Here is a 14,574-nt window from a genome sequence, read left to right on the forward strand (position 1 = left end):
TCCTGAAAAAATTCTCTAGCAATTATTTCTGCATCATTCTTCCTATTTTTAACGACAAGCCCCCCATAAGAAAAAAAATAATTATAAAATAAAACTGAAATAATCCTCACGCGAAGAAAAATTTTTGTAGACAATTTTGGCTTTAAACAATTCAAGGTTTTTAAACTTTTTGCACTCAAAGTGCACCACGAGAAGGTTAGGTTAGGTTAGGTTAGATTGATTTCCAACTTCAAGTATCGATATCTCGAAAACGAAGCGAGATATCGAATGGCATAGTCAAATCCAGGCACCACGGAAATCGTACTCGTGCCGTGGGATTATTTGTGTGATAATTTGAAATTATGCAATTTTATCATTATTATAGTAGAATTTTCTGTCGTCTATTCATACCATACTCATAACTGCTTCACTTTCAAGAGCAAGTTCTTATTTTGAAGATTTCCTGTAAAAGTAAAATTGCTTCGCGTAAATAACGTACTTGCAGTAATTGAAATTTGATGATGAGAAACATCACATAGGGAAAGTTTGAAGTCACTCATCCATCAAACTGTCTACATATAGTTTTTAGAAAGATTTAGATGCCTACTACAAAAAATCACTTCAACTTTAAAATTATTTAGACGTGTTTCGACGATTTTAATTGGTGTGTGTTACTTCTATAAACAGAAAATTTTTATTCAGTCCCCGTACTTTGTTTAATTCTAGCCATAATAATGATATTAACCCTTATAATTTCTATTGCTTCTTCATTCGTTTCTAAGTGGGCTCTAAATTTAAAATGATGGCTATTTAAAAAGTAACAGTAACATCATTTGAGTGGAGTCAGGTTAATGGATTATAAAATAATTACGATGACCACAGAACGTCTAGTTTTATGGGCTTTCATTTGAAAGGAACATCTCACGAACAATTTGATGAAGTTAATTCGAACAAGTGGAAGTAAATTGGAAATATACTGCTAATTTGATAGTTTTAATGTAATTAGGAATGTACCCCCTGTAAATTATAGAAAAACGGTCATTGTATGGATAAGAAAAACGTGAGTCCACTTCGTTCAATTATTTTTACAAACGGATTTCCACGAAGTAAAGTTCAATGGGATTTAAAGCGGACCAAATTGAATATTTACTTCCACTCTTCCATAAGTTTCAGTATATTAAGTGAAATTTGCTTTTGTTGAAAGTTTTAGTCATAAATAGCTTAGAAATTTCAGGATAAGTTAGTTTATATGTAAAGTTAGTAAAGTAACAATTTTTCAAAAATTTTAAACAAGGACAACTCTGTCTATGAAGGTCTATATAAGGGTTACTGCTTGAGAATGATAAATGAAATTAAATATTCATAATTGGATCTGGTTTCATTATTTTTCGAAATATTCTCCATTAAAATCAATACACTTTTGAATGCGTTTGAAAGAATTGTCAATAGTGCATTCATTTAAGCGTTATTGCTCCGAATTTTTTTACTGTGAACCGATTTTCATGCAGTTTTAGAATTACCCTCAACTTCAAAAGTGAAAATGATCTGAACTCCGCACTCACCCTGGTAGTGGTTGCCACCCCTTCTCGGTGGTGTAATTTTTTTTCAAAATAACCTCTGATATCGATAGAAGGTTTAATTTTGAGAAAAAAATGTTCTATAAAGTTTATCAAAAATCCAATACTTCTCAAGTAATTGGCAATTGAAAATTCGGAATTTTTACACTTTTTTCATCGGTTTTTTGCAAATATATCCAAAAATAAGCATTGTAGCAGGTAAAAAACTGAACAAATTGGTTTTTCATAAAGAGTTATAAGTGCAATATTCAGCGATATATTAAAGATCAAAGCCGTTTTTTATTTTGTCTGAAATTTAATTGATGTATTCAATGCCAACTAGCGGCAAGCAGATACATTCTATTCAAATAGGGTTTTGTAGTGCTTGTAATAAGCTTCAAAATGAGCACTGTTACAAGTCTTTTGCACCTAAAATGAGTAAGCTGTAATGAAAATAAGAGGAACGAACATCTAATGGCTTTTTTTTAAATGCGGGTTTCATAAGTACCATTTCTACCAAAATTAAAATTAATCTTATTCCGTCTAGAATTAACTTTAATATACTTTATAACAAAGTTGTTATAAGGCCAATAGTGACATACACAGCAGAAACGCGACCGGGCAAGCCCAAAACAGATGAAAAATAAGTATTTCAATAAGAATTCCAATAGTAAATGAAAATTCCCAGTTAAGAGAATGTAAATCTCAATAGTTATGAAAAATGTATCAGTGCAACCATTTTCCTTTCAAGTTAATAAACTTGAAATTGCCCAAGAGGAGTAATTAAAAGTATAATAACGTTTGGTAGAGTTTTTAAAAAATTCAAAGTAGCGAGTTCAAAACAATTACTCATTAAATTTTTATGAAATTACAGAAAGTTTGAATAGATCTTTTCTCTAAGGAAATTTGAAGAAAAAAGATCGATATATATATATATATATAAAATTTATACCATTCTATTACGAAATTTTAAAAGCCTCAACTAAAACTTTTATTCAAGTTGGCAAACATTACACGGTCAAAACTACGACTATTTAATTCAGGGCCTAATCTAGGGAATCAACCGCTTGCGTGTAAAGATATAATATGCTGTCTCTTCTGTCCTGCATCTGTTTGTTCTGTTACGTTCTTCTAGATTTTGTATATCTTGTACAATCTGATCTTCCCATCCATTTTTTGGTCTACCTTGCAATGTTTTCTGCAATGAGAAAGAGAGATTCGTTGGTTAAATTTGGTATGATAAGGAAGATTTTTATAAGGAGAAGGGTTTGTTGGAGTGGGCCCTGATATAGGAATTTTTTTTCTCTGCAGGGCTGGGGTTGTGGTGGTTGCGAGGGGTCGTGTTTGCCTAACTTTTCTTGAGGGGAAAAGCGGAAATTTTGACTAAGAGAAAGCGAAAGGGCGCTTGCAAGCAAAAACATCTCTTCTGAAATTTCTTTTTTTTATTTTTCACAAAAGCTTCTGTTTGGTTTATTTTTAATTTAAAAGGGAGCTGGCGGGTGCAGCTTCGTTTTCCCTATCGTCGGGCATATGGCTGGAGAAGCGGTTCACCAGGTTGCGGGGAAACCTTGACGGAGAGTCTGTAGGCTGGGTGTCGGAGTTTATCTGATTGATATGGTGTTGCTAGTAGCCCAAGTGGCGGATTAGGGAGTTTTCTCTTGAGTTTTGATTCTAATAAGTATATTCTTAATCTCATAGTTCATAAGTCCTCTATACTCATTATTTCCAACTTACTTTGGTCCATCAATTTCCTTAATTATTCTACTTCAATATATCTTCAATTGTTCTTTGTCCATATTTTTAGTGTCATAGTTTCAGAGGCGTATGTGTATATGTATGTATGGATTTTGGGGTATCGTATACACCAAAGGATCTATCGTGTTCCCCTTTCTTGCTGCAACACTGGAGAACCCAGTGTTAATAGCTAATAAGTTAATCCCACTCTATATTTGTAAACCTCATAGTTTTAGCGTCGTATGTTTCTACTGGTTTTATCGCAGTCTTGTAGACTTTTATTTTAGTGGCTCTGCACTAGTTTTGTACTCATTATATGCCCTATATCCCGTATGAATTCATTGTCTTACCATTTTGTCTCATTTTTGTTGCTTATCATTGTTCTAAGGACCCAAAGATGTCGACTACTTCGAAGATGAGGTCATTTATCTTGTTTCTTGTTTGTGAACTTTTTTCTTTTTTCAATTTTCATATATTTTGTCTTTTTCTGATTTATTTTTAATCCTCCTTTTCTTGGTTTTCTTATAATTGTGTCTTCAAGACTTTTTCGGCCCTTTGCTATTAGAGTTAAAACATTAGCATATGCTATTAAAGGATGGTGTTAAAAGAACGCATGAATTTGAATTGAATGGGAATGGGAGGAGCGGAGAGCCGTGGGTTGGTTATTTTGTGGATAAGTGTGTCCAGTTTTAGTAGCAATGGTACAATGGACCGTGACGTATCACGTTTTCGCTGTTAAACATTTCTTCAACGGCTTTTCCGCACAATGGTTCGATACCTAATCGCAACACAATACTTCATTGGGTTGTTTCTTTTCGCATAATTGGATTAATTATGAAGCAGAAGTCGTCTGGTATTCTTTGCACGGAAGGAACTCCACAAAATGGGTGTCTGAAGTAATCTTCTATGCGTAATCTACTAAGACTACAAACAGTGGATATCGATATTCCAATGAACTAACCCATAAATTGGATAATCTAAACATTGTATTCATGTGAGTGCATTGTATGTAATCAAAATAGAGCAAATTATACTTGTTTGAAATTTATGCTTTCTTTTTGCGCCATCTTTTATTTGTATTGATGAATTAATGATACTTCCGTCGATATTATTTTCTATAATTACATAGGCGTACAAAAAAAATTTTTTTTTGGATGCCTGGTATTTTTGAGCTGATTTTAATTATATTTTTATTGCTGAAAGCAGTTTTTCTGTATCAGATTTTCAGATAAATTCATTTATCTATCAATGCTTTTTTCTATTTAATACTTTCAAGTATGAGTGTTGAAAAATTTATACAGGGATAGATTCATATTTCCAAAATCTTCGGCACTAAAATCACTGGTGGCCAGTGTTATGATTTCAACTGCAATGTTAAATAATACCACTGAGAGTCCGTTACCCAGTTTTTAGTTATTACCCTTGCCCTCGCATTTATCATAGTCATTTTCACCAATCGTATTATCGTATTAACTTTTGGGGTACTTTTTACCATGTCCTTTTTCTTTTTCAGACTGTCGAATGCTTGTTTGAAGTCGATGAATAGCATTTGCATGCTCATGTTGTGCTCACACCTCTTTTAAATAATTTTTTATAATATATATGGCATCTAATGTTGATTTTCCTTGTTTAAAACCTATTTCTAGCTCCACTATCTTTCTCAGTATTTCATTTATTATTGTTAATATAATTGCTACATCTGTCAGGATTTCCTCTCTTCATTATTGTTGTAATTATTCCAGTAGACCATTCTCTCGGGATTGGTTCTGTTTTCCATAGTCTTTCTATGACCATGAATATTTTATGTGGAAGGTTATCTCCTCCATATTTCATAAGCTCATTCACTATTTCGTCTGGCCTTCTAAGAGAGAGAATATTCAATATTTTTACTAATATTTGACTATAATAAAAAATACCAAGACACTAGAATAAACTTATGAACTTCCAAATAAAAATTGATATAGAAATAGATATTCTAAAACTTAAACAGAAATCTAATAAAACGAAAAGTAAATAAATCAGTCACTTCACAAATTTTACCTATAGCTAATAATTAACTATAAACTAACTATTTTGACTTCCTGAATAAAAAAAAATGTCAATAATTAGTTCTGATGGAAGCAGTTTCAATTTAGTGACACTGAAGCCAAAGACACAGGTGAAGTTTGAAAAATTCTTTAGGCACAAGCAAAATTTGGAAAACACGTAATGAGATCATTTTTGACTGCTTTTTATCAAAATCTTTCTCGCTCATGTACTTGGAACTTTATATTTAAATCCTAGAGACCTCCGTAACATAAACATTAAAAATGTAAGGAATTGGTTGCAAAATAGAAATCATTCTGCTGGAACGAATTCGACACTAGTTAATCACTTCTTCGTAACCAAATGAACGGGTCTTTTTCTAAGCTGTGAGATGGTAATCAATACCTCAATCTATAGCAAATGTTGCTGATTCGCCATATGTTTTAAAATTCTTCAATCAAAACTGAATACTAAAACTTGAATGTGTCTCTGTTTTCAATTACTGATTTAGTACCCATTTGGTATAAGTATGAAATATCTAGTTCAGCATCAGTAGTGTTTGTGGACTTAATTACAAACCGGAATATGTTTTATCCACGAGAACGTCAGCGCTGTAGAAAAATTCAATTTGAGAGACTGACGCAGTACTGTATACGATATGGCTTACGAATTAGGCATCAGTTTAAGTAGTATTGAGCAAATAATTCATGGACGACCCAGCTACCGCAAAATTTCAGCCAGATGGGCGACAACACTTTTGAATTTTGAGCAGAAATTCACACATTGGGGACTTTGCACGCGATTCCTGCAACGAAATGTAGAGGAATGAAAAAATTGATTGCACTGAATATTCATCGCAAACGAAATTTGAGAACATCACTATATTCCGGAGATTCCAAAGAAAGTGTGTACCGCGTTTTGGGACATGAGAGGAATAATTGTTGTTCATGTTCTCTCTGAACAATGGACTGTGAACGTACAGTATTATAGTACCTCCTTAGAACCATTGTTAAACCTGTCTACAGATCAAAACGGAGCGATATTCCAATACGAAGTGCGATATTCCTACAAAACAACTGCAGCTGCATGAAGCTCGGTTTACAATGGAATTGGGCTGAGAAACACTGGAACACCCTCGTTATAGTCCTGATTTATTGCCATCCGACTATCATTCATTTTGTCCATTGGAAGGCATTTCGCGGATCGCCACTCGCAATCCTTCGGACGTGAATGATTACGTGTCAAGCATCCTAAAGTTGGCAAAAATGTAAAGAATATGACGAAGACTACCTAGAAAACTGTGAAAAATCTCAGCTCTGTAACTTAATTATTTATAGCAAAATTATATTCGAACCACCCTTGTATCTTAACGGATAGATTACATTTTGCATCAATGAGTCAACTCAAAACTCATTCAAAAATTCAAAATTTCGTAAATAATATTGAAAAAATGTCTATTTTTGTTTCCAGACTGTGTGCAGTTGTAATTTAACCTCAATAATAAGTACAATAACAAAAGAAGCTAACATTCCGTTCACACCGAGTGAAAGTCGAGTGGGTCCACCAGGCTTAACCGGTTTACCAGGTATACCCGGAGAAGTAGGTCCCAGAGGTCCACCGGGAGATAAAGGAGAAAGAGGTGAACGTGGAGCTCAAGGACACGATGGTTTACCTGGTCCTAAAGGAGAACCTGGAAAAGATGGATTACCAGGATTACCCGGACCACCGGGACCTCCTGGTCCAGTGGAATTTGAAAATGTAGATGTAAGTATGTCAGAAATTTATAAAAAAAGTTGGAATTCAAAATTATTATCAACAAACTCAGGTATTATAATGAACAAATTAACATATTACACCAAGATTATGGATGAAATTATTTAGGGATACGAAAAAAGATAAAAATCTCTTATAAACTTTTGATATACAAGGCTAGGTTTATTTTTCGCTACTGATCTTTTAATATGGTAGCCAGAAAAGCTGCAGAATAATCGACAGACTGCACAATTTGTCCTTCCTACACTCTCTCACCAAAAAATCTAACCGAAAAGCATTCCTCTAACGTAAGAGATGCGGCGATAGCATCATTTTCTGACCAAGAGTGAGCTGTAATTTATTTTTTGTAGGTTGAAGGAAACTTTGCACCGAAAAGTCATCAATTACTGAGTCAAGTATATATATGGTGAATGCTTCATGAATTATAGAGTAGCTCATGATTCATTTCAAAAAGTTACAGGTGACTGATACGTACGATGAAGTGGATCGAATATGCAGGTCTGACATTTTTTAACGAGTTGACAGAGTTGAAGGAAAATTTATAAGTTAATTATCGATGCAACATCTTCCTCCTACTGCATCGTTACTAAACAGTAGCGCTGCAGAAAGTTTGCGTTCGCTGGCTGCCGCAACTGTTGAAATGTTGGTGGAAAATATGTTTTTGGATACATTGTTGCAGATGATGAGACATATATCTCATATTACTGATCCAAAACGAGTCTACAAACATTATACCTTGAGAAACACCAAATTCGAATGGGCCACCACTAACTGTAAGTTTATGGGGGTCTAAAAGGTATGTGTTTATTGTGAACAATAATCGAAGCATACTTAAACATTGCGGAGAGATATTTTAGAGAAAGAAAATGAATACTGATTGTTGTAATTGTTATACACGATTAAGCTTGTCCTCATAGCAATATTGTGAACCTAACGATTTCACCATCGATACCAATAGGACTTTCCGAATACAGACCATATAGTCGAGCGAATAAAGTTACATGTTGGGAAATATGATTATCAAATCCAGTCATTTCGGGAATAATTTATGAAGAAAATATTGCGCAGCTTCTTCAAATATATACCAATTCTCAATTTTCAAGATGAGTATATAGAGAAAGAACTTGTATTGTGTATTACTTTGGTAAAGTACCTTTTTTGTACAATAACCTTATTTCGTCGAGTATTTAAAAAAAATTACTCTTCTACTTCTCATTGCCTTCACAGTAATGTTTCGTGAAATTGTCATCAGATGCAAATGTATAATGGAACTTGTTGAAAAGATAATGAGTTAGCACAATTTGATTTGTTCTTGGTAGACTTTTTCTTCTTCTATTCTCTATTTTTACAGGTGCCCGACGAGGCTTCCGGTGCTACTTATTCCCTCTGTTTATATTCCTTCCATTCTCCCACTAATATTCCTGTTTCTTCTGGGATATTTACTTCCGATTCAATTTCTAATATTTGAGCTAAAGCCTTTACGGTTCCATATGTGCACTTGGTACGTTAGTTAACGCTATTCCTTCCGTTTGTGTATTCCTGTATGCTGTTGGAGGCTCTTGTTATATCAATAAATAGGTTTGTCCCATTCATTCCATCATTTGGTAGGTTTGGTAGGATCTAGGTTATAAAACCAGTAAGCAAATATAAAAATGAACCGATTAGGTAGAGGTCAACAAATATATATACCGGAGGATTCTTGCAAAATATGCTAGTGGCAAACAATCAAACTATAAAATGTCGTGGAAAATATAAAGTACGAATATTTTACTACAAAGTTTGGAAGTGACGGAATGCTGGACTTGAGGACAAAAATATCTTAGGGAGAAGATAACCAGCTTTTCACGAAACAGCTGAATATCTAAAAAGAAAGCATGGTATATACAATACAATTATAAAAACCATTGTTTTCTATGGCAGGGAAGTGTGACAGCTAAAAGAAAAAACTACCATTGAAGCGACTTAAACAGATTTCTGGCGATCAACTGTAGGCAGATAACTACAACTAATGACTGCATTTGAGAAATTATGAGTGTGAATCATATAATAATGGATGATATGAAAATAAAAAAACTGAAATGATGTTGTCTAACGTCTAACGAAAGACGAATGAGAGACAGTCAAAACAAATTCTTCCCAGCGGAAAGTTTTAAAGAGGGAAAACCACGGAAAAGCTGGAAAAAAGGCATAGATAAGGAGATAATGAAGATGGGACTAGAGGATATCTAATTTAATAGAGAGTTATGGCGACTGAGTATAGAAAAAACCGATATTTGTATATAAAAAACACAGAATTTCTGAAGTACTTATTCGTGTATAAAATTTCTGTTTATTGCTAGTTGCTCTAATCTCAAAAGATCTGTGATTTCTATAATGAAAACTAATAAAATTCATAACTTATAGAAGAAAAATTCATTAAACTTCATTTATCAAGCCAACTACAAAGTTTTTTCTAAAACGAATTTCGAAACTTCCATTTTCATTAATCGTAGCTTATAAAGAAATGTCCAATGATTGTATTTTTTTGAGCGGACTTATCAGAAGATCTTCTATAAAATAACCACCAGAGGAGAAATGATACCATTTTTGATGATTCCTATATAAAATGAACTCTTAAATTCCCTACTAATTTTTCACATATTTCTCACTAGTTTTTTTAGTTTGAGAGTGAGTTTTATATATGGAACGCCAAGATTATCTCTGAAACGGCTTGGACAATTTTCATAAATTTTTGTGTGCAAGGGTTTTGTGATACGGCCGGTATTATGGTGATATCCACATTGTAGTCAGAACTTTCCTTTTTCCGAGAAAATAACAAACTTTGTTTTTAGAAATCCTTAAGAAATACTGTTTATTTTCTATACCTAAATGCCATAATTTAGGAGTTATATCTACATTTACAGTAACTCCACCAAAGTAACAACAAATATTGTACATTTAGATAGCTAAAATTGAATAAATTCGTTTACTTTGAATATTCTTCAATAATTTGTGTGCTAATACAAATCTCCTAACAAGGTCTAGAGTCAGTAATTTAATAAAATGAAACTAGTTCAGTAAAATATTTATCCAAACCACGGCGCAGAAAACCTGCAACAACAACTGAAGACAAATCTTTAAATGTTTGTGTCATGTTAGAAGTAGATCCACATTTGCGAAGTAGAAAAATTACGAATTTTGAAAAACTTACACTAAAGGCGATTACAGCAGATGCTTAAAATGTTGTCCATTTAATTCAATACAACAAACCATGTAATTTTAAAAACTTTGCAATATATTTGGCAACATCCTATCTTTTAATTTCTGAATATTGGCAGGTATTGTTTTATGAACGCTTTTCAAGTGACCCCACAGGAAAGAGTCTAAAGGATTCATGCGGGGATCGTGAGGGCCATTCGATAAACCCACGCCTTCCAATATTCTTGAAAACACATTATTTAGGTGTGTTATTGTCTGAAAATTTCTAATAATGAAGTTTTTTAAAATATGATTGAAAATACTAACTTATATTTGAAAATATCCGAGCCAACTCAGGTATAATATTATTTTCCAATAAATTTTAATACGCCGAACCATTTTAGTTACTCTCAATGAAAAAGGGACAAATTATTGTGTCGCCTATTTTTCCAGTCCAAACATTCAGTTTTTCGGGATATTGGGTATGGGATTCACGCATCCAACGAGGATTGTTACGTGACTAGTATCTACAATTATGCCGATTTACTTTTCTACTATTACAAAAAGTAGCCTCAACGCAAAAAATAACACTTGTTTAAAAATTTTGATCCTTTTGATTGTAATATTTTTCCATCAATTGGTCTGCAGCCTCTTCGTCATGTGACAACTCTTGAACCAAAATTTTCATTATGGTATGTTTGCGAAATATGCAGATATTTGTCTAATACTCAAGTGTGGATCGTCTTCTAACAGGACACAAACATCTAAAGATTTGTGTAAACAGTTGATGCAGTTTTTATGCGCCCTGATTTGGATAAACCAGTTTCGTCAAATTTTTTAACTAATTTACTGTCAGTAGATCTTGTTATGGGATTTCGGTTAGGATATAAATTATTAAAGATGTTAAAGATGTTCAATAAACTTCAACAATAATAATTTATTAAAACGTCAAATTTGTAATTGTAGCAGTCATAAATGTATTATTTTATTTGTATTTTTTTACCACCACAGGGCCTTGTACATAAAAATTTATAAAAATAAAATAAAATAAAAAATAAAAAACACCAATACATAAGATCATTAATAGAAATGTAAAAGAAACAGTTGGGCGTATTCACTGCACGACGCTGGCGCTCTAACTATCACCCGTATTGGAATTTGCTTAAACTTGTATTGCCCTTTAATCCCCGGGGAAAATATTCACTCGCCACCTTTGCACATCAAACTTGGATTGATCAAGCAGTTTGTAAAAGAAATGGACAAGACGTATTTCAATTTTTGAAAACTAAATTTCCACATCTGAGCGAAGCTAAAATCAAGTAATGAGTGTTTGTGGGTCCCCAAACCAGACAACTTTTCCAATATTCGACGTCCATTGAACACCTAAATCAAAAAGAAAAACGTGCTTTGCTTGCATTCCAAAAGATTTGGAAGGACTTGTCTCTTGAAGTACACTTCCTTCACTCGCATCTGGACTTCTTTCCTGAAAATTCAGAAACCATTTTCGATGAACCTGAAGTACGGTTCCATTAATACGTCGCTAATATGTAGAAGATATTTTAAGTGAAGTTAAATGCAAGGATGTTGGCGGAGCTCTGCTGATTTTTGGAACGAGTCGGCTCTACCTCAGGGTATAAACGGAAAGTAAGCACCATATAATGGTTCCAGCTCTATTCACCTCTTTAAATTAAATCAATGTGTATAAGTTTATCGTTATTATCGAAAAGTGCTAAAAATAAGAAGTAAGTATTATCGAAAATGGTGGGGGATAGAACAAAATCGCAATTATATTTGGATACAGGACGTTATTTTATAAAAGAATCAATAAAAATAGTACCGGGACTTGATTGAAAATTTTTCTTGCAGACCAGTGTAATCTGAAATCAATGATTGTATTGAAAACAAATGAGAAATAATGAATTTCTATTTAGACATTCACGAGGAAAACAGAGATTTATTAAGGAACAAAGATAGTATTTTCAAGAAAATTGCTCTCATTTCTCATTTCGATACATCTAAAAATCTATGATAGTATACATATTGTTATAAAACAATGAAAATAATGAATCAATATACCGTAATTTATGAGATACACGCGAGAACTTGAACAAAGGTAACATTTGGTAATGTTTCAGGGCTAGTTTATGTGATTAACTACAACGCAACAATGAAGTTAATTAACGATAAAATATTAGGAAGTTTTAATAAACAAATTGATAATAAAAATATTGATTCTTTGTTTATTCGTCATAATATGATACATGCACAATGGTACAATTTAATTTTTTTCCTATAAATTGGTTCCTAAAATTTACTATATGCTATTGTATGAACCAGCAAAGAATAGAAAAAAGCTTTAAAAGAAAATAATTGATTTTTACTGATGTAATAATACTATTGTACATTAAGATGAAATTTATATCTACTTTGATGAGGAAAATTGTGAAATATGGAGCATATTGTGAAAGTAAGTAACTCTTTGAACCAGCTAAAACGCCTTAAATTATAATTAGCTACAATGCGGTCGAGAGAAAATTGAATTTATTAATAAAAAATTATCTAAGGTAAAACTAGAGTGAGAAACATAATAAAAATAAGGCTGTCGTGCTTTTGTAGAGTCATTCTTTTTGGTAGGAGTGGTGAAAAGTAGTAGAGTGAATAATAAAAAAATTATATAACAACAAAGATCAAACGAATTCCGGGTATTTCATCAAAGGCGGCGCCTTCGCCGAATTTCTGAATTCCACTATGTCCAAGTAGGACATAGTGCTCTAGAACGAAAATGAGTTCGAAACACTATGTTAAGTCATCGAGTAATTGACGAAATAACGATCAAATAATCACACAAATATGGGTACATATAAATCATTGAAATTATTGAAAATTGAATTATACTTTTTTATGAACGTATTGTTTATTTGAAATTCATTTATTTATTTGTGTATAATGAATACTTGTTATGAATTAGTCACGTATTCAAATCGGAATATGATTAGCGAATATTATTAAATGCAAATATCATATTTTCGACAAATAAATGAATTATTGAGATTGAAATTAATGACGTTATTACAGTGTTTAATTATAAAACTATTCTTTTGAAAAATTCAAATAAAAAATAAAGCTCCACTTTGGCAAATACAGGAATGAATGTGAAATAGCCACGCCCGTCAATGCACGTTACTAGATGATGGTAGTAGGGATTAGTACGGTCCCTCAAGTAGGTATTCTTGACTACTATTATCAGTTCTATTGTGTCTGTTAGATAGTGAAGAGCACTGCGTGGGTACCTACTTTCATTGTTTGTACTGAATTTAGTACTTTGATTATTTACCGTACTAATTAACCAAGCGCAAATTACCCTCTTTGTCATCCGAATACTTTCTTATTATAATTATCATGGAGTTTCGGACACAAAATAACAAAGAACTATGGGGAAAATGCCATGCGACTTGCGAAGACCAGCATTTCAGTTGACAAACAAATGCGTCACCTTATTTGGTAAGATCTTGAAGAAAATCCACAAAACGGTACTGGATGATCGTCGACTTAAAGTGTGTTAGCTAGCAAAGTGCGGTACATCGCATATTAACTGAAAATTTGGATATGAGACATGAGCTGCAAGATGGATGCGCGTTTGCTCACACTGGAACAAAAACATCGTCGTGGAGATGTTTCTATCGAATGTTTGACAATGTATGAAACGTGAGTTCATCACTTAAATCCTGAAACAAAAGAAGAATCAAAACAATAGACAGAAAAGAGAGAATTGGCTCCAAAGTAGGCTAAGATTGTTCCATCTGCAGCAAGGTAATGACGTCGGTTTTTTGGGATACGCGTGGAATAATTTTTATTGACTATCTTAAAAAAGGAAAACGGTCGCATTTGGCTAAGAAGAAAATCTTGTTTCATGAAGACAACGCAGCAGCTTACATATCCATTTATAGTTACGGCCAAAATTTATGAATTAAAGTTTGAGTTGCTATCCCATGCAACCATTTAGCCTCATTGGATCATTTTCTATTTCCAGACTTAAAACAATGGCTTGGTGGTCAAAGATTTTCCAACACAGAAGATGTGGTGTCAACAGTTAATGGCTATTTTCAGGAACTTGATAATTCTTATTCTAAAAATGGTATCAAACTTATAGAACATCGCTGCGAAAAGTGTGTGGAGCTAAAAGGAGATTACGTTGAAAAGTCAATATATTTTTTTCCAAAATTTTTTTGTTCTCTTTGTTGAACCGATATTGGAATTTTTGGGTACTCGAATAAACAAAAATAAAAAGAACATTTTTGAACTTATTCATGTTTGAAGAGGTTTGCAAGTG

At 32.9% G+C, this 14,574-nt stretch overlaps 1 protein-coding gene across 11 annotated transcripts in view; it reads left to right on the forward strand.

Moving 5' to 3' along the window:
• Positions 1-14,574, forward strand: part of LOC130894040 (collagen alpha-1(XVIII) chain) — a 577,499-nt gene that overhangs the window by 485,806 nt on the left and 77,119 nt on the right. For all 11 annotated transcript variants that reach the window (XM_057800571.1, XM_057800570.1, XM_057800569.1 and 8 more), the window contains one exon: positions 6,765-7,058. In XM_057800571.1, coding sequence (XP_057656554.1) covers positions 6,765-7,058 — 294 coding nt within the window. The remainder of the gene's footprint in view (positions 1-6,764; positions 7,059-14,574) is intronic.

The sequence above is a fragment of the Diorhabda carinulata genome, chromosome 5 (genome assembly GCF_026250575.1).
Source record: "Diorhabda carinulata isolate Delta chromosome 5, icDioCari1.1, whole genome shotgun sequence".
NCBI lineage: Eukaryota > Metazoa > Arthropoda > Insecta > Coleoptera > Chrysomelidae > Diorhabda > Diorhabda carinulata.